Below are 18,839 nucleotides of genomic sequence, written 5' to 3' on the forward strand. Positions count from 1 at the left end.
AGATGTTTTCCTCTCCCTGAAGCAATACTCGAGCCACTTTGAAACACACTGGCCGGATACAGATCTAGAAGCAACATTTGCCAGTGATTGAAACTTGCCACAGGATGTTGCCACTGATGACAGCACTTGCTGGAAGAGTTTGTTGACTGCATTCCTTCCCAGTCCCTGGGCAGACTGAGCTGCAAGCAGCCCTCCCATGGTTGAGTGCATTAGGGCTGACTTTGGGAAGTGGAAACTGAATCAAGAATTGCTTTTAAGCTGCTTTTAAGCAGCTTCTGGTTTTAATTGACAATGAGGTCAAGCTTCTGTAAATTATCCTACTTTAAACACTTATGAGTTGTTTTGATTTTGTGGTAAATATTGTACTTACTTGGCTTGTGAAACTGATTTGTGAAATCTTATATTTCAGTGATTTTGTGGGTAGTACTGATGATCAAATTAAGTGGATGTAAATGGGTATTTGCCTCTGATGTCTAAATATTCCATTAATCCCTAGAATATGCTCACCTGAGGTGTTTAGTTGGCTATAACACAGGCAGAGAAATGGGGAAGGCTAAAAAGCATGGATGGAAGAACTAGTCCTAATTCTAAAAATCCTCATTTAAGTTTTTTGTGCAAATAAATAGGGTGCAGAAAACAGGGTTGGATTCTTTTTATGGTATAAAGCCACAGAAGACATAACAAAGCTACTTAATACTCTCTTTTGAATTGGCTGAAGTAGATATGTCAGGATTACAGGCTGTACAAATCTCTAGATGCACTCTGTGGGCTGTTTGGTCAGGTGGTGGGATTATAAATAGGTAGGCTTACTGATGTCAGCAGTAGCAGAAGGGAACAACAGTGAGCTTGCCATGCCCACACACACACCCTCCCTTCTACCTCCATATGCTCTTGAAGGAAACCCACCTGATATTAATGGAGAAGAACCACCTGTGCTGTCCTGGAGGTAAGCAGAGAAGTAGTGTGATCAATTTTAGCTATTACTCTTCCTTCTCCTTGTTTAGAGGCTGAGCAGAATGGCTTCAAAGTAATGTTTATGTTGTGTTGTCCTAACACCTGCTATGAGGAAAAACATTTACCAATAATTATATACCTGCAGTACCATGTAACTCCTTGTTCATGGAAGAAACATAGAATTCAGGTGTAGGTCAGTACACAAATTGCCAGAACTTAAATATTGGCCTGTAAAAAGAAAGAAGACTTAATGTCTGTTATCCTCTTTCAGACAAAGTATGTAATAATTCTACAAAATGTTTTTAAAATCCCATCTCTGGCTGGGAGGTGAGGGTGTGTAAAGACATTTATCCATGTGGACAGACTGCTGAAATTTTAGTGGTACATTTCTGGGTATAAAAGCTGTTGCCTATTTTATTTTAAGTTGATATTTGGTGCTTAGAAGCTCAAATGAGGTTTTTGAGATGAGTTTAAATGAGGAATGATGTTATTTCATGCAGACTGTAAGGCTTTTTTGATTTCTTTGATTTGCATTCATCAGATTTTGATCTAAAATTTTGTTGGGGAAAAAAGCCCCATTAGCTTCTTGTAATACCTTGTAAAAGTTGATTCTCGTAGTGTTTAATTTAACAGTTCTTGCTGTGTATTCTCTGTGTTCCTTGTATGGTGTATACTGGTTTCATTTATCATTAAAAGCATTAAAGTGTTTTGCAGTACCTAAATGGACTAAATTCCTAAATAACTGCACAATGCCAAGATGGACTTTGCTTACAAATAAAGAATTTAAGAAACAGTGTTCAGTTGAACTTCCTGCAGAAGTCAGTATGCTTCTGGCACTGTATCATGTGTTAGCATATTAAAAACTCAGCAGTGAAGTTGGCTGTAAACTGGCTGTGGTAGAGAAAGCTGGAAAGGATGCAGGGGTGAATATAGAAGTTAAGTATAGTATTTAGAGCAAAGAATTCATCAGGAAAGTTTCTTTTCATTCCCAGAGCAGACTGCTGATGATTATAATCATTATTATATAAATAAGAATTTTTTCCTACTTTATATTTAATGCTGAAGTCCTGTAACTTTTTACAGAAAGTGCAGAGGCTTTCTGATGGAAGTAGTTGGTCGTCCAAAATAGCTTTGTTGTTACCCTCATGCAGGGAGACAGCTTTCTTCAAAGAAATATCTTCTTTCTTCCTTGCCTGTTGTAAGAATACACTAAGAATTGGATCCAGGGGATTTTGAGTGTGCAGATATAAGCAGAGAAAGGGGACAATGACAGCTCTTGTGTGCAGATAGGGATGAATTTGGAGACAAAATAAGAGCATTCATTTGGGGCCCTGAGCTGCCAACCAACGAGGGAGGTAAAGTTAAAGCAGGACAAAGGGGAGGGAGCTCCTGCTGTCAGTGGCTGCAAAGGTGGCCATGAAAACTGCTGGTCATGTTTGTGCTGTGCAGAGAGCTGGCATGGGATTGTGGCTCTGCTTCCTACTGCCTGTTGCCCCTCACAGAGTGCCTGAGATGAGGCTGGGGCTCCAGCAGCAGCACTGGCATGTGAGGAGGTAGTAAATGTGGCCCTGTTCCCTATGGTAAAAAGGTTTTTCCACTTGGCTTTCTGAGAAAGTTGCAGGCAAGAGAGTGAATGTTGAGGAGGCAGCTGTAAAGGATGAGCAGGAGAATGTGGTGGCAGGTGGGCACTCAAAGCATTTCTTAGTTTTGCAAACAGTGCTAGCCCAAGATGCTTGGTGTTTCTGATTGGGAGACTATAGCTACAGTCCTCATATATTGGGAGAAACCTCTTTATTACATCAGGCTTTTCCAGATGCTAACTATCAAGATGCTCCTCTTCAAATCTAGTAAAGAAAATGCCTGGCTTAGTATAATTTCTTAGCCTAAACTTAACTGTTTTTTTCTCTTTCTTTTCTGTAATGAGCAAGGTGCCTTATTTGCTCACGTGGTTGTCTTTTGTGAACTCTATACTTTCATCATGTGTCTCATAGCATCTCTGTATAAATGCATATAGATGTATGCACAGGGATGTTTGTATTTAATCTTGCTTAGGATAAGAAACTTTTCCTGCATCCCATTCTCTTCCAATACTTAACATCATGTCTTGTTTTCAGTTTAATAAATTCTCTTATTTCTGGGCTATGTGACTGCACAAGAGACTTTCAGTGTTACCAAATTCTAGGTAGATAAAGGATATAACTGCTAAGAGAAAGTTTCTGGTGAATGAAGAACTTTCTAAAAGGGAGAAAGCTTGTTCTATTCAAAACACCTGCAGGAAAACTGAAAATAAATTGCAGTGCTTTCTAAAGTTGCATTTTATACTTTTGAAGTTATTCTTCCTGTATCTGAATTGCCAGCTGGGAAGTGCTACTGTTGTAGTTGAACCCAGCCTTCTACAGCAGGTAAAAGGAAAGGGGTTGGATTTTGTCTTGCCTGTTAATGTAGAGTTCTTAGCTGCTGTCCTGCAGCACTTTCTCTGTTACCCACTTACATCTACACCCATGTTACCTGTATTTGAGGCATGTATGTCTAGAAATACATAGAGGGAAAAGGGAAGGGTCCATATTAGCCTCTTTCCTGGCTGCTGTGAAACTGAGCAGCTCTTCTTTTCTCTTCCTTACCTTTCCCAGCCTCTAAATCGGTCCAGTCCCTGCCTCCAGTGTTACTTCTAAAGCATGATTTTGAGCAGGAGAAAAAAACAGCAGCAGCAAAGCTCAGATAATTGACAATTCTTACTTCTATTGGTGTTCAGAATAGCAGCTGGAAAAGCCAGGAGCAGAGCTTGGTACTTCATCTTCAGGCTTTGAAAAAGACAGTGGCATTATACCTGCTTTTGTGACTGGGGGTAACAACCAGCAGGAGAGATTCAGGTTTTGTTTTATTTGAGAGCCCTTAACTGAACTTTCTTGCTAGTCATGGAAGAAAAACAGCTGTATGAGCAACCTTTTTAGCAGTTCCTGATAAAGATTTGAGAGTTTATTTTTAGTGGAGGTAACATACGTTTGCTTGAGTTTTAAGTATTTGTTAGATTTATTAGTGTATCAAAGGTTAAGCTCCCTCTTTCAGATCAAGCTGCTCTTTGTTTTCTTTTCCTGTTTATTCAGCCAGTTATATATTACTCAATTACTGTTACAGATTTACTGCTTTCTCTTCCCTGCTAGCCTTTTCTGTTAGGCTGTTTTTGTAACTGTAAATATAATAAAGGCTAACTGAGCCATACAAGCATTTAATAATTTTGAATGCCATTCAGATTTTTTGTTCTTTCTTTTGGTAGTGAATCTAGGCTATATTTTTTGCATTTTTTGCATTGAGAAAAGGTTGTGAAAATAGATATAAGTATCTGCTTTCTGCAGAGGTGTGTCTCAAATGGACATGCCAAATTTGTATTTGTATTTTGCGTTAGCCCTATTTACTTCAGAAGTCTAAGTTCTCAACCTCTTTAGAAGTAATGTCATTGGAACTAATTTTCCACTTCATTTTATCTGTTTTGGTTAGTTTTTTTTTTTTTTTCCAGGAGAAAAAGAAGTACTTCTTGGCACAACAGAACATGTTGTAACAAAACTTTTATATCAGAACATGTTTCTATAATCCCTCAATAATAATAATAATAATAATAATAATAATAATAATAAACTTTATGCTAATTTAGAGGAGAAAGTATTTTTTCCTTTTTTTAAATCCTCTCTTGCCTGCTAAGATTCTGAGCTTTTGGCTCTCTTCCTAGGAGCAAAGTGATTCTTATGCCTAGAGAGGAGCTAACTTTGTTTTGTTGGATGGTACAACACTAAGTCAGCAGCTTTCTGTTCTCTGGAATTGGGTCTTTCATATATTGTAAGTGAGCTTGAAAAGATCATTGTAATAAAAGTTACGATTTGGCTTTGAAGGGCAATGACTTAATATTTTTTCTAGAAAAGCTTAAAATTTGTACTAAATTCAATTATATGTTTATACCAGAGTTAGTGCCCCTTTAATGCTAAGAGGCATTTATAAACATGCCCGTAATACAGATTTGTGTTTATGTTGTCTTAGAATTGCCTCATTTTCCTTGTAATGATAGAAAATATTTAATGAATTGTGGCTCAAATACTGTAGCTTCTGTTTTCAAGATTGTCACTGCCATGGGAACAGATAATCAAAGGGGGCAAGTGCCTGTTCCAAATGGTCTGGAGGGAACTGAAGGATTCATTTGCTGCTTTCTTGCTTTTAGTGTGAACCAGACATCTAGAGATTCCATTAAGCTTTCACCTTACTGTCATGGTTACTGTCCCAGTTCTGTGATTTATTTTTCACTAGGATGAGACTTAAAAAGAAAATCTTCCGAGCAATGAGGCTAGCTAGGGAGTACATCCATACATCCCATTGACTAGGGAAACTTTTTCTCTCACAAGATCTTTGAAAACATGTTCTGATTCTAGGGGTGCCTCCTTTTCTTGATCCACTTAATTTATTGAGAGAGAGTGGAAATGCATTTTAGTTTTCTTTCTTTCTTTATAGCAGAATAAAAGCATGAGTAAGAGAACGTCTGCAGATGATCTGTTGTTTGGTGAAACCTCACTGAGTAAATCCATAGGGATAATCTTCAAAGATCACTTAATTAGTGAAATTATCACCCATAGCATTACTACTGCCATGCCAGTTGATATATCAGTTGCACTATGAATTATTGTATTGGCAGTGCTATATACCCAGTGCCTTATTTTATGCCATATTATTTTCTCTATTATTTCTAAAATACCAGAATTATTTACAGTGTATCCTTTCAGTCTTGGAAATATGTGTAGAGAAGTGCCCTGTAAAATAACCTGTTATTACAAAAGATTTGCAAACTGTTCATATTTGTTCCTCTACCTGGAAATTGAAACTAAATTGTATATCCAAACTTGTTGTGTTTTTTTTTTTTTCTTTCTTTCTTGGTACGTACTGAACCACCTGCTAGACTCAGTATCTGTACAATATGACCTCACATTCTTCCCCATGTAACTAAATGGATGAGCTTAGAATCTGAAAGATCATATTTCTCTCTGGAGCAGATACAGCAAATATTTTTCCTTTATATCATCCTACATGTATCATAAGCCTGGCTTGAAGGGATAACCTAAGAGTGGACATTGTTTGACTCTCATTGATCCATACCTTGATCTTAACATCTAGCTAGTGCTTTTATAATAGAAATAAAGAGAGATTGTATATCAAACAGTGATATTGATGTTGAGATGAAAGCCCAGTATCAAGGCTGATAGTCATGTTACATAGATGCTCTGAAGCTGGCACAGCAAATACTTGGGCTCCTTAACGTTCAGGAAAAATGCTAGAATACTACCATATCTCTAACTTAAATGTAACCCTTTTTGAAGCACTTAGTGGCACCCCAAATTTTGAATAGAAACGTGTGCCTGGTAATAATTTAGTGAAGGTGAATAGAATTTATTTTTAAAGTATTTTTGCATCTATACTTAAGCCTGAAATATATAGGAGTGATTTTTTGAGTGACCTGCCTTGACAACTTCAGTCATGTGCTGGACTGTGAGGAGCAGATCAGATAGTAATGCTGCAGTTGTCTCCAGGCTTTTTCCTAGCAGGTAGTGTTTGATCTTGAAGACTTGCAGTGGTGATGCTGTGAAACCATTATCTACAAAGAGGGAACAGAATAAACTAAGTATAGTAGACAGATTTGTTCTGAGAGTGTTAAAGATGAGAATTGGGCTGAGGATGCTTATAGGTTAAACTCTGAGCCTAAATATTTTGTATACCTGTTGGCCAAAATTGATATATCATTGTTAAAAAAAACCCTATGTTTTAAATATGGGCCTGAAGTCTTATTCAACTGTTCCTTGTTTGAGAAGATTGTGTGGCAGGTTTTGTCTGTCTGCTTCTGTGACATGGCAGTGAAACAGCATTATTGTAGTAGTCAGGAGAGCATTATAATAATTGCTTGGGATGAGAAGCTGAGGACAAGAAAAGCTCTAGAAGCTTTGTTACAGTGGGCTTTTCCCTCTCATCATAAAATCTTAGTAGAGTTAAATCCTTTTCTGACTCTGAGTGAAAATAAAACAAAGTGCTGCTTGTAATTTTGGCAAGTATAATTTTGTAAAGTTTCATTAAAAACCAAACAAAACAGCTAGTTGCTTTTTGAATAAACTAGTGTTCTTCATAGTGCCCTAAGTCAAATTAACCAACTGAAGTATGCCTGTTGTGCTTGAAAGGTTTTTAATATTTAATGTTTATGTTTAATGAACTGTTTCAGTATCTGGGAGATGACTGAATTGCAAGTGGATTCTTTATGACTGTTCCTGTCCTAGGTGAATGCTGTAGAAAATTTGGGAAAAGGTTCTGATGTTGGAGGTTAGATTAAAAATAATTTCAGTGAGAACGCTATCAAGCTGTCTTTGTCTACTCTCATGTAATTGTGCTCCAAATAGGAAGCTGTAAACAGTAATATTCCTTGATGCTGTAACCTTTGATTGTACACGAATCTAGATGGATTTCCTTTATTTTTTTCTGTTGTTTTGGGAGAGAGGTTCTTATTGAAAGGAAATGCTGGTGAAAACTGGAATACCCCGGTCACTGTAAGTTCAAGTATTCCTCATTATTACATAGTTACTGATAGTTAAAAAAATACTGCTTGTAACTTCCCAACAGGATTTTTTTGAAAACCAAATAAATAGATGCATTATTTATTTACTGTGTCAAATCTTTATTTTAAAAAGGCTTCTATGCATCCAGATTCTGACACTGTTATTTTTTTCCTTTGCAAGCAGAAAAGTTGTTGAGATACAACAATGACATTTTATTCTGTTGAGTTGGGATCTGAAGCACATAAAATGTTGACCTTATGGTCTTGGATTTGATTTAAACATGCACTGTTTTTCTTAAAGAATGATGAGAGTCTTCTATTTGCATTTGGCTGAAAGAATTCTTTAATACAGGAATTGTATTGTTACACAGACTGGCAGGAATTGCAGGTGGGACTTCAGAAATTTAAATTACTAAGAGATACGAATCAGTTCTCTGGGGAACAATATAATCTCTACTAGATAAGAATAAGCTGAATGCCTTGGCATAAGCAGTGGGCTCCAGGTACTCTGGTAACAAGGGAAATAGAAACTCTGCCAGGCTGCTGCACCGCCTTGTCCCTTGCTTTATTCTAAGAGCATTGCAGGTATCCCTCTGACAGCCTTGTCCAGGGCTAGGAAGAATCAAAATAAACATTTATTTATTTATTTTTTGCTTTGGCTCAAGCAGTAGTTTTAACAGAAAATTTATGTAGAAGATAATGTGGTGCTGGGATTGTTTATCTGATGATAAACATTGGGGAGCACATCTCTTCCATAGAGTGGGGCTTGGGCAGTTTTAATGTCTGGTGTATAGGGAAGGTTAGCCAGTTGGTGGGACTGGGACCCATGGGGACAAGGAATGAGTGAGGACCCACATCATGTAGGATACTGCAGCACAAATTCCTGACTTCTTATTGAGTTGGGACCTCATGTGGTTAAAATTTCTTTTAGTCCCCTCTGTATTGACTAATTCATAGCTAAGTAAGCTGCAGTTTGATTCTTCCTGCAGCTTTTTTCATAATTCTATAGTAGCCATGAAAATGAAGATCATGGTTTTGGTTGTTCTAACTCCTAATGTTTATTTTGAAAATTAGAACAGGTTGTCTTAGGTTCTAGCACATCTGGAAGCTGTCTGAACATGATAGGTTCTGTGAACAAGACCACTTAGCACCTTTTTTCTGGCTTTGAATTGTTGTTTTCATATGTTGGGGAATAACTTTCTTTGTTATGATTGTATTTTTGTCTTACTAAAAATAACAGGTTTTGTTTTCAGGAGAAGAAACTAGATTAACATATTTCTCTGTCTTTTTAGCAAGATCATTACAAATCAACAGCTCTCCTAGTTTGCTGAGTACTTGGTATAGGTTAAGATGCAAGAGAGAACCAGGCTTTTGTTGGTTCTTTATGATGAGGAAGTACTTGAATTGATGGTTAGGATAAAATGATGTGTGGAGGATGCCTTGGTGAGAAAATCACTTTTATTGACTTCTTGAATTGCAGAGTAGGGAGAGGAGGGTTTGTAGATAACAGCTACCTCTGCAGGTGTATTTGCACCATCACCTGTTTATATAATCACCGTCACTTGAATTGTTCTTGCTGTCCAGTGCCAGTTCTGGGGCTGGGAGTGCTGCCCAGCTTGCCTGTTAGGCAGCTCCTCCCCTGATAAGGTAGAAACACAAGCTGAAATAATGAAAAAGCAGTGAGACCAAATGTAAGTATTTTGGACTGAGAAGGAGAGATGAGAGAATTAATGAGAATTGAAGAAAAAACAAAAGGGCAAACAAGGGATCTGGAAACAGAAAATGAAAGCATTGGCCCTGTTGTTTAATAAGAGGTTGTCAAAAAATTGGCATGACTTCTGAGAAAGTATATTTGGGATTGTTCCTCCTTTGTATGGGGTGGGACAGGTAAGCATAACTAATCATAAAGCACATTCAGATTGTTTAGAGATGGGTGGGGTCCGTGGCTCTGCAGTGGGGGATGAGAGGCTTCAGAGACCTTGTGAGACTGCCTGACCCCTTGTGTGTGTGTGTGTGTTCTTTAGAAATACATGGAATTTCAACTGTTGCACACGCATTTTGATGAGAGTATTTGGTCAGTTTTAGCTCTCTACAGGTGGAATTAGACACTGTATGAATAAACCACTTTTATTGCTGTGTGTCATTAAGCACTCTGGTGATAGTAGTTCCAGTTATAAAATTGCATTTGTGTACTTAATGGAAAATAGTCTACTAGTCTTTGAAGTCTTTCTGTGGCACTTCTTCAAATATTAAATTCTGTGATAAATAGCTTTTAACAGTCCTTCAAAATTAGAGGTTTAATCAAGAGTAGAGAAGGGAGGACAAGCAATACTAGTTCACTTTGAGTTTTTTGCTATTAATGTAATAGGATAAGTGTTTACGTTTTTGGGATTTTATTAATATCTAATAGCTGTATTGATGCTCTATACTAGCAATAAGTTATATATTTGGCAGTTATCTTGCAAGAAAACCCCCAAAGAAGCTGGGGAGGAATACAAAGAAGTTTGATTTATACATTTTGCGATGTTCATGTAACCCTGAAACAAACCAGGCAAGCTGCTGTAGAGACCAAAGTCAAATTTTCAGCTCATGTTGCACATCATGAATTGCATGTGGAGCACACCAAACTAATGTAAAACATTGAGAGAGGAGGTATAAATTTTCAGTGTGGATCCTCACTCAATGTTTTTGGAGGCCTGTGAGTACTCCTGATTAGCTCTGAGGGACTGTGAATAGTTAATTATTCAGCACAGAGTTCTGAAGTTCAAAACTCTAAGCACTTTCAGCAACAGATCAGTCATGTGAAGCCTAGTTACAGCTTTTTCCAATGCTGCTCTGGACCTTGTTTGTTCTTCTTTGTGAGTGACTTTAAACTTTGTTTTCTCAAGAAATGTGTGTGTTTCTAGTTGTATGCTAGGTTTTTTTGTTTTAATTCTGTAGGACAATTATAGGGGTTAATTTCTTTTCTTAGGTTGAAAGTAAACAAAATGGTATAGCTCCATCTAAATGGCGAGCATGTTTTTGGAACTCTGTATTGTGCTGGAATGTATGTTAATTTTCTGATAATGTGGCTCCATTCAAGAACGTTTATAAGAAATTCAAAAGCTCTCATGGGCTAATGTGTCTTGACTGTGGTTTGGTTTTGTTTCTATTGGTAAAATTCTTAATAGTGTCTTTTCCTTCTGAATATACTGGTTAATTGTGGAGAGTTATTTAAATAAGGGAGATCTTGGACTAGTTGTTGTAGGATATGAGAGTCCTGCATTCAGAATTAACTGTAACATACATATATTTAGTGATAGAGAGGGTTTTATGCTGTTTTTTAGATTTCTTTTTTTTTTTTTTTTTTTAGGTAAAATAAGTGCATCTTATTTAGTGAACAGTCTGTATATTCAAGAGTAAACTGTCCTGGTCACTGACATGGGAAAGGGTATGGAGAAAACTAAAATAGGAGATCAGCATGGGTGGGGGGGATATATGAAATCATATTGTGAGTGAAATGTCAGGATATATTGCAACACAGTAGAATTGGTTATACTGTAGTTTTATTACTGTATACAAGTTAAATAATGTAGAACTGGTAGGATTTCTTTGAATAATTTTAATAAACAGAAGAAAACTCTGGGGAGGAAAAGTCTCACTATTTGATCCAGTATCTATCCTGTATTAAGCACACTGGTAGTACAATTGGCTTCATACTGCATAATACAATATTTCTCTTTATACTAATCCAGTAAATCTCTTTGGAGAATGTACAAATAGGGTCTTTGCATAACCCAAGGGAGAAAAAACAGCCTACTAATTTACTCTTTTATAGTACATTAATGAACTTTTTTGTCTTGATGTTTATGGGGTGCAGTTTTTTTTTCTTGTGATGAATACTTTAGCCTGTTTTGTCTTCTATCACTGCTGATAACATATTTAAGATACTCTTATCACTTTGTTGCCCATATTACTTTAGAAAAGAATAAAGTATTGTTCATTTCTGTTTTGAGACTTGTTAGTTGGCCAGTTTGGAATCATATATATAAAAATGCGTACTTGATTTTTAATTTTTATCTGTTTATTTCAGAAGAAAATCTAAAGCACCACCTCCTCCATCTGAAACAAAATCCATTGCTGTTTCTCCATTTGATAACACAGAGCCAACCAACCTCATCATGGAACAGAAAGAGAATGTAATCGATAAAGATATTGAATTATCAGTGGTCCTGCCAGGAGATGTGGTCAAGTACACTACAGTTAACGGGAGGTATGTTACACAGAATGATATTTTTGTTTAATTTTACTTTTTTTGCTCAAGTTTACTTCAACCTTCATCCAGGTTTTAATCGTTTGGTAAAATGTGTAAGCCTGAACATAAAGTGTGTCCAAAGAAGAGCAGTGAAGTGTCAAGATCACAAGTCTTAGGAGGGTTGGGATTACTGAGGGAGCTGGGGCTGTGTAGCCTGGAGAAAAGGCTCAGGAGGGACCTTACTGCTCTCTGCAGCTACCTGAAAAGGAGGTTGTAGCCAGGTAGAGTTTGTCTTCTCCCAAGTAACAAGTGATAGGATATGAGGAAATGGCCTAGAGGGAGCTTCAGATTGGATAGTGGGAAGAATTTCTTCATGGAAAGGAAGCATTGGAACAGGCAGCCTAGGGAAGTGGTTTAGTTGCCAACTCTGGAGAGATGTGTAGATATGGTACTTAAGGACATGGTTTAGAGATGGACTTTGGAGTGCTGGGTTAATGTCTTGATGATCTTAAAGATCTTTTTCAACCTAAATGGTTCTGTGATTCTGTTATGATTTTTGGGTAGATGTGGAAACATCTTCTTTATACATTTACCTACCATTTCAGAAGACTTTTTTTAAGATTCAGAAATTGTGTATGGTACCTGTCAGTATGTGTAGCCACATCTGTTATTTTTTCTAGTCACTAAAAATCTCTATCAAATATCTATTTTTATGATTCAGTGAATTTTACCACATAAGTTTTGCTTATTAAAGATGAGTTTGTTCATCCTATTTGGGTACAAAGTTGTGTTGAGCACTGCTACCTGTAGACTATTAGTGGTCATCAGAAAACATATTGTCACTCCAGACAAAACCTGCAATGCTTAAAAAAACCCCAAACCTCATAACTTAAAAAAACCAACCTTATAGCTACAGCTTTGGATTTCTTTTAACAATTGTGTTTTGCTTAAGCTGGTTTTAGTTTGAAATGCCAAGTGTTAATTTCAGACTGTTAATTGGTAGGATAGATTGTGAATGTAAATCTCAAGTCATCTTTTGTTCAAAAAAACCTGAACACTTACTGTTGAGCTGAAATGATAAATCCTGGGACCTAAAATATAGGCCTACAAAGAAGGGTCCTGTGCAAGGCTGTGTATGGATTACAGTGATTTAGATGCTGCTTTGTTGCTATCTTAAGCTGAAATAAGGCAACCTATTTGTAAGTTGTCCTTGTGTTAGTGTACAGCCCATGTCTCTCTTACTGAAACCAAGCAGGCTGACTGACTTATTAATTCAAACCAGGTACTGTAAATGTATGCTTATACCTACTTTTTAATGAGAGATGAAATCTGGCTTGAGTCTGCACGCTGTCATTTGCTGGGGTTCATGAGGTTGTTGTTTAGACATCAAATATCAGCTTGTTCACCAGGGCTGCAGTGGGTCTTTTTACACCTCCCCCTGACTCTGTGATTTTTCAGCATAACTGAAATGTGAGATTTTATTTCTCAGAAGAAATTTTCTGAAATAATGTGAGTGCTTGATGCTTGATGCTTTTTTTTTTTTTCCAGCACGTTTATAGCAAGAAATACTGCAGTCTGTAAATATGATGCCTTCCTCTGTTTTTAAACCTTCTTAGACATGAGGCTCCATGCGTACACTGCCAGAATCTTCTTGTTCTTTTTGCTCCCTTTGTCCATATTGATGAGTCCCATGGCCCCTCTCTCATGCTTTGCTCAGAACCAAGTGCCAGAAAGGAACGTTGCATCTATTTTCACTCGGTTAGATTGCATTGTGTGTAATTACTCAGTGTTCAAGACAGGCCTTACAGGCTTATCAGGAATTGAACTTGTTTCCCAATCAGTTTTATTATCCCACAGTTAAAGGATTTTTCAGTCAAGATACTGTATGTGATTGCACGACAGTCACTTATGAAATCAAATAAGAACCAGTATTAGCACTGCTAGGCTGGTCTCAGAATGAGGGGAGATGTGCAGGACCGGCAGTCCACTGTGAAATGTATCTCAAACTCTCTTGTTCTAGCTTTGCTCTGTCTTTATAGTCATATATTATGAACAAATAGGCATGATCCCTGTAGAAATGATATAAATGAGAAATCATTACTTTGCTTCTTTCCTCATTCATAATTGGAGGTGAGCAGCTCTGAAGGTCCTGAGGAGAGAACACCTTTTAAATCTCATAGTAGAAAAAGTAAACTGGTGAGTTTTAACAGCTGTGTGCTCAAAATTCCATAGTCCACTAGAAGAAACTTTTCTTTTTCAGATTAAGTGGGGTTAGTTTGCTCCCTGCTTTGGCATAGTGGGTAGCAAGAGTTATGTAGCACAAAGCAAGGTGTTAGTGAGATAAAAATCCTGGTTATGTAGAAGTTTGACTGTGTAAATACATTTATGCTCAGAGATTTCCAGAAAACCTAGAGTAATTTAATGCTGTTAAGTTGCAAATAAATTTTTTACTGAGGTTAAATAAAGGAGGATAAGCAGATTATGTACTCTGAGGTAGCTGATGGCCTCCTCTTGGTGCTTTGCTTAATATTAATTATGGAAGCTGTTAAATGTACTGTGATAGATGTGTTCTTCCACCTATAATCCTTGAAGGCTTTAGGAAATAAGTTTTACAGTTTTGGGGATATGATTACAAGAAAAGCTTGTTTGGTTTTTCATTTATCACTGCAGGAATGTCTTTCTAAAGCAGTTGTTGAAGATATCTTGGCTCTAGCGGAGTGGGGGGGGACTTGAAATTCCATCATCCTCCAGTCCAGCAGGTTGTTTCTGGAAGTACTGTTGGAAAGCAAATTTGCACTGAATCACTGTTCTCATGTACTAATTTGCATGTACCTGTTGTTTGTGAGCAGCTGTTTGTCACTTATCAGTGACTTACTGTGACTCTGGTTAATGTGAAGGTGTGCCACTGTCACTGTGGTGCTTTTCTAGAGGATGGCTCTCTGGGGTCCTTGCTTGTCAAGTCTTACTCTGCTCATCTTTGATATTCTTACTCCTCTCCAATAACTGAAGGGCAGCTTTTAAACCAGTCAGTGTATAAAAATTCACCAGTAAAAAGGTAACAAGTAACTTACTGGAAGCGCTGGTGACCAGAAGGGTCATTACAGAAGCAGTGTCTGCAGCCTCCTCTGGCTCCCTCCTCCTTCTTACCCTGCCCTGCTCTGCCCCCAGTGAGATGGGGGAATGATGAGATTTGCATTTGCAGCCCTTTTCTTCTTACAGTGGGATGGATGTACTTGTTTTATTAGGGATTAGAAGTACAAGAAACTTACAAGTGCAAATATTGTAAATTGTATAAAATACAATACAAGTATGCCCTCCTTCTGTCTTGTAACTGAAGCAGGTTGTGCTATATGCTGGAGATGCATTGAAATAAACTTTGTCATTTAGCAATGTGAAGAGGCAGGAGCAGTTGTTATTCTGCATTTTGCATGGTATTCCTCAGGCTGTTATATATCATCTAGGTGAAAGCATGGGAGCATATTACATTCTCCTGTACCTCTTCAGACCATCTGATAACTGTTTTTTCACAGATTGGAGTACTAATTTCATATGGCTTTTTGTTTTATTGCTCCTCCTGCTTTGTCTCCTGAGGCAAGTGTTTTCCTGCCACTTTAGCAGGCAGAAGCTTTCCTCTGGAAAGGAAATAGCTGTCAGCTTTCCAGCAATTATCTGCTGGATGTGCAGCATGTGCTCCAGAGAGTCCAGCCTCGCTGCTGGAAATCAGAAGACAGTTTGCTTATGGAAGACTTATCCTTTAAGATGAAGGGAAATAGGAATGATATTCTAGGGTAAATTAAAGGGGGAAAATTCAGTGTTCACAATAGCTTTTAATACTGAGTCATTCTTAATTATTTTTACAGAACTGTATCATATGGGAAGTCTGCTTTAACTTATTGTTTAATAAATATATTAATGATCTTTGTTATCTAGAATTCTGCTTAATCTGATGGTTCTTTGTAGAAGCTATTTCCACATTTGGCTGTGATACTGCAATACTTCCCTCTGTTATGAGATTACATCTAGAATTTTAGATTTCTGATAAAGCCATACCAGCCAAACCCTGTATTAATTTTCTCAGAGATATGTCAGCATTTTTTCAACATACCACTTGATTGATTCACAGACTTTTATTTTCATAATATCCTTGTGAGACAGAGCAGGTGATGGATTTCCTTGTTCATAGTTGTAACTGAAAGGTGCAGAGGGTGTCACAATGAAATTGTCCATATCCAATTAAAAAAAAATATATTGAGGAATGATCTGATAGTGCTGTAATCTAATTCAGTTCCATAACATGCAAAGTTAGGACATTCTTCTTCTGTTGGTCTGTTTAAACATCTGTGACATTTCTGTTTATAGTGCAACTTTATTAGATGTGTTTCAGTAGCAACTGGAAGTACTCAGCCTATCTTAATACCCTGTTCTGCATGTTCTTCATTAAACACTGTGGGAACAAGGACATGCAGGTACTGACCACATCTGAAAAATTGTTGGCCATTCTCCATTGTGGGAAGGACATCTGACATCACACAGAGCTTCTCAAGAAATGGCATTTGCCTATACTATATTGTCATTTAGCTTATTCCTCACTGTTGGTATTAAGCACCTAGCTAACTCCCTAATGCAAGACCTGCTTAAAATGTGGCTTTCTCAAACTTAATTTCTCCTGCATCTTCTAAGTGGCTCATGTAGAGACTTTCTGAAAATAAAGTCTCTTGTAATTCAAAATGGATATAAATGCCAAGTTTGGCAAAAGAACTGTTCTTATCAAATAACAGAGTATTTATCACCACTGTTAAAGTTCCCACTATGAGGTAGCTAATCCACATCTCTCTGTTGACCTCCGGAGAAGCTTCACACCAACACTAAGTTCCCACTCTGTTCAAGTACCTGGCATGCTTTTGTGCAAACTGGTTTAATTTTCTTCTTAGTGGCTTTTTGGGGGGCTGACTTATTTTTTTTTTTATAAATGTTTTTTAAAGCTGCAACATATTTAAAGTTGGTGTCTAACTAATTATTTAGTCCTGGAGGGGAAAGGATGGCTTGAATTAAATGTTTAGCAGCGTATCTTGTTGTAGCCTGCTTAATTGTCATCTGTTGTGACAGTTCCATTTGTCTTTTACAGGAAGCCCATGATGGACTTGCTGATCTTTCTCTGTGCACAGTATCATTTAAATCCATCAAGTTATACCATAGAGTTGGTATCAGCAGAAAATAGCCAGATTAAATTCAAACCCAACACACCAGTGGGAATGCTTGAAGTGGAAAAGGTCATTGTAAAGGCAAAGCAAATGGATAAGAAGAAACCCGCTCCAGTTATACCAGAGGTGAGAACTAAAATTAAGCATATTGAGAAATTAGAATTACTGCTGTATTCAACAAATTAAGCTGGTAGCTCATCCTCTTGTTTCAATGTTTCCTGTTGTCTTTCATCCTCTCATCTTGAAGCTCTGTGAAATGCTTTAGTCTGTTTTTGATAAGCTCCTCTTAGGTAAAATACATGTCAATTTGTTACAGCAAACATCTTTGCTGCTGAAAGAAGGAAATATTACAGTATTATTTTAAATTCCATGCTTGATCAGTCTTTTGAAAAATTCTGCAGATGAAGCGTGGCTGAGTACAGCCTTGAACAAATGGAAAATCAACATCTTGTACCATCTGTCATGCTGTGATATATGTACCCTTCTGATTGTATGTTCATTTTCCTTCAATGCATACTGTTCTCTCTTGGCTTCTTTTATATACCCTGAAGAGGGAAGGAGCTTTTGGAGGTACTAAACCAATTTCTGGATGTTGCCTACATCTTTCCTTCCACCTTTGTCGTTCTGCTATGTAGAAGAACACTGACTTTTAATTTCTGTAAAGCACTTTCAGAGGGTCAGGAGTACTCTTCTGCTGCACTTCTACTTTGCTCCTACACACCTGTTCACAGGCACTGGCTTGTGGCTCATCACCTGACTTCTACAGCTGCCTACTGCAACCCTGTATTTGCTGCACAGGCAAATGGCACTGCTGAAGGACAGAGCAGTCTGCTGCACGTGTCATTTTCTTGCATGGAAGGAAATAGCAAAATAGTTCTTTCTTATGTAATGATTCTGAACCTGCAGCACTGTTCAAGTTGGCCATAAGTGGAATTCTGGTGATTACTGTGAGGTTGTTGTAAAAATGCCTTTTCTCTCAGGATTTGTGCCGGTATTTATTGGAATTTTCTTCTCTTTAGCAAACAGTAAGGGTAGTGATAAACTACAAGAAGACACAGAAGACAGTAGTAAGAGTCAGTCCACATTCACCCCTTCAAGAGCTCATTCCAATTATCTGTAGCAAATGTGAGTTTGATCCTTCAAACACTCTGCTACTGAAGAGTTACCAGTCTCAAGAACCTCTTGATATGACAAAGTCTCTTAATGACCTCGGACTAAGAGAACTGTATGCCATGGATATCAGTCAAGGTAAGATAACTTCTGTGAACTGCTGTTACATAACAGATACTTGCTTAATAATTGTATACATGTAGGGTTTTTACTAAGGAAAATATTTTCTAGAAATTTAATATATATTTCATTGGTCTTCCACAAAATTGAAACTGACTTGTGTTTCAACAAAACTCTACAGAAGTGCTGTTTAAAAGTTTTATTTTCTAGTAAAGTGTTTACCACCAGCAGAGTTAGCTGAGGACAAATCCTTACTTAAATGTAAAGCCTTATTTTCCTTCTCTCACACCTTCCCCTAGAACTCCAACAACACCCTTTTTCCCTTAGCTCCTACATGACATCATAATGACCTGACAGGAGCCAAAACGTTAGAAGATTAGTTTTCTTTAAAATAATTTAAAATTTTAAAAGCACTAGCATATTCTGATGGTCTTTATGTATACTTCTGAGTGCTGCTTGCTAATTTTATAGATTATGAAGGAATTGTAATTGTCTTTTTAATTCCTGTCTGACAGGGATGCAATGTACTGACTTCCTAATATTTGTGCAGCCATTCCTAGGCCATATTTTAACTTCATCTGGACAGGTGTCAGGTTTACTATAGTATAATTAAAAATTTTGTGCCGTGTGTTTTGTTCCATTTCAG

The 18,839-nt window shown here is 37.3% G+C and overlaps 1 protein-coding gene across 1 annotated transcript in view; it reads left to right on the plus strand.

Moving 5' to 3' along the window:
* The first annotated feature begins 812 nt into the window (after positions 1–812).
* COBLL1 (cordon-bleu WH2 repeat protein like 1) overlaps positions 813–18,839 on the plus strand; it is a 44,487-nt gene continuing 26,460 nt past the window's right edge. The window contains exons 1-4 of the mRNA XM_062498253.1: positions 813–946; positions 11,601–11,780; positions 16,888–17,089; positions 17,983–18,211. Coding sequence (XP_062354237.1) covers positions 813–946; positions 11,601–11,780; positions 16,888–17,089; positions 17,983–18,211 — 745 coding nt within the window. The remainder of the gene's footprint in view (positions 947–11,600; positions 11,781–16,887; positions 17,090–17,982; positions 18,212–18,839) is intronic.

This window comes from Cinclus cinclus, chromosome 9, assembly GCF_963662255.1.
Source record: "Cinclus cinclus chromosome 9, bCinCin1.1, whole genome shotgun sequence".
NCBI lineage: Eukaryota > Metazoa > Chordata > Aves > Passeriformes > Cinclidae > Cinclus > Cinclus cinclus.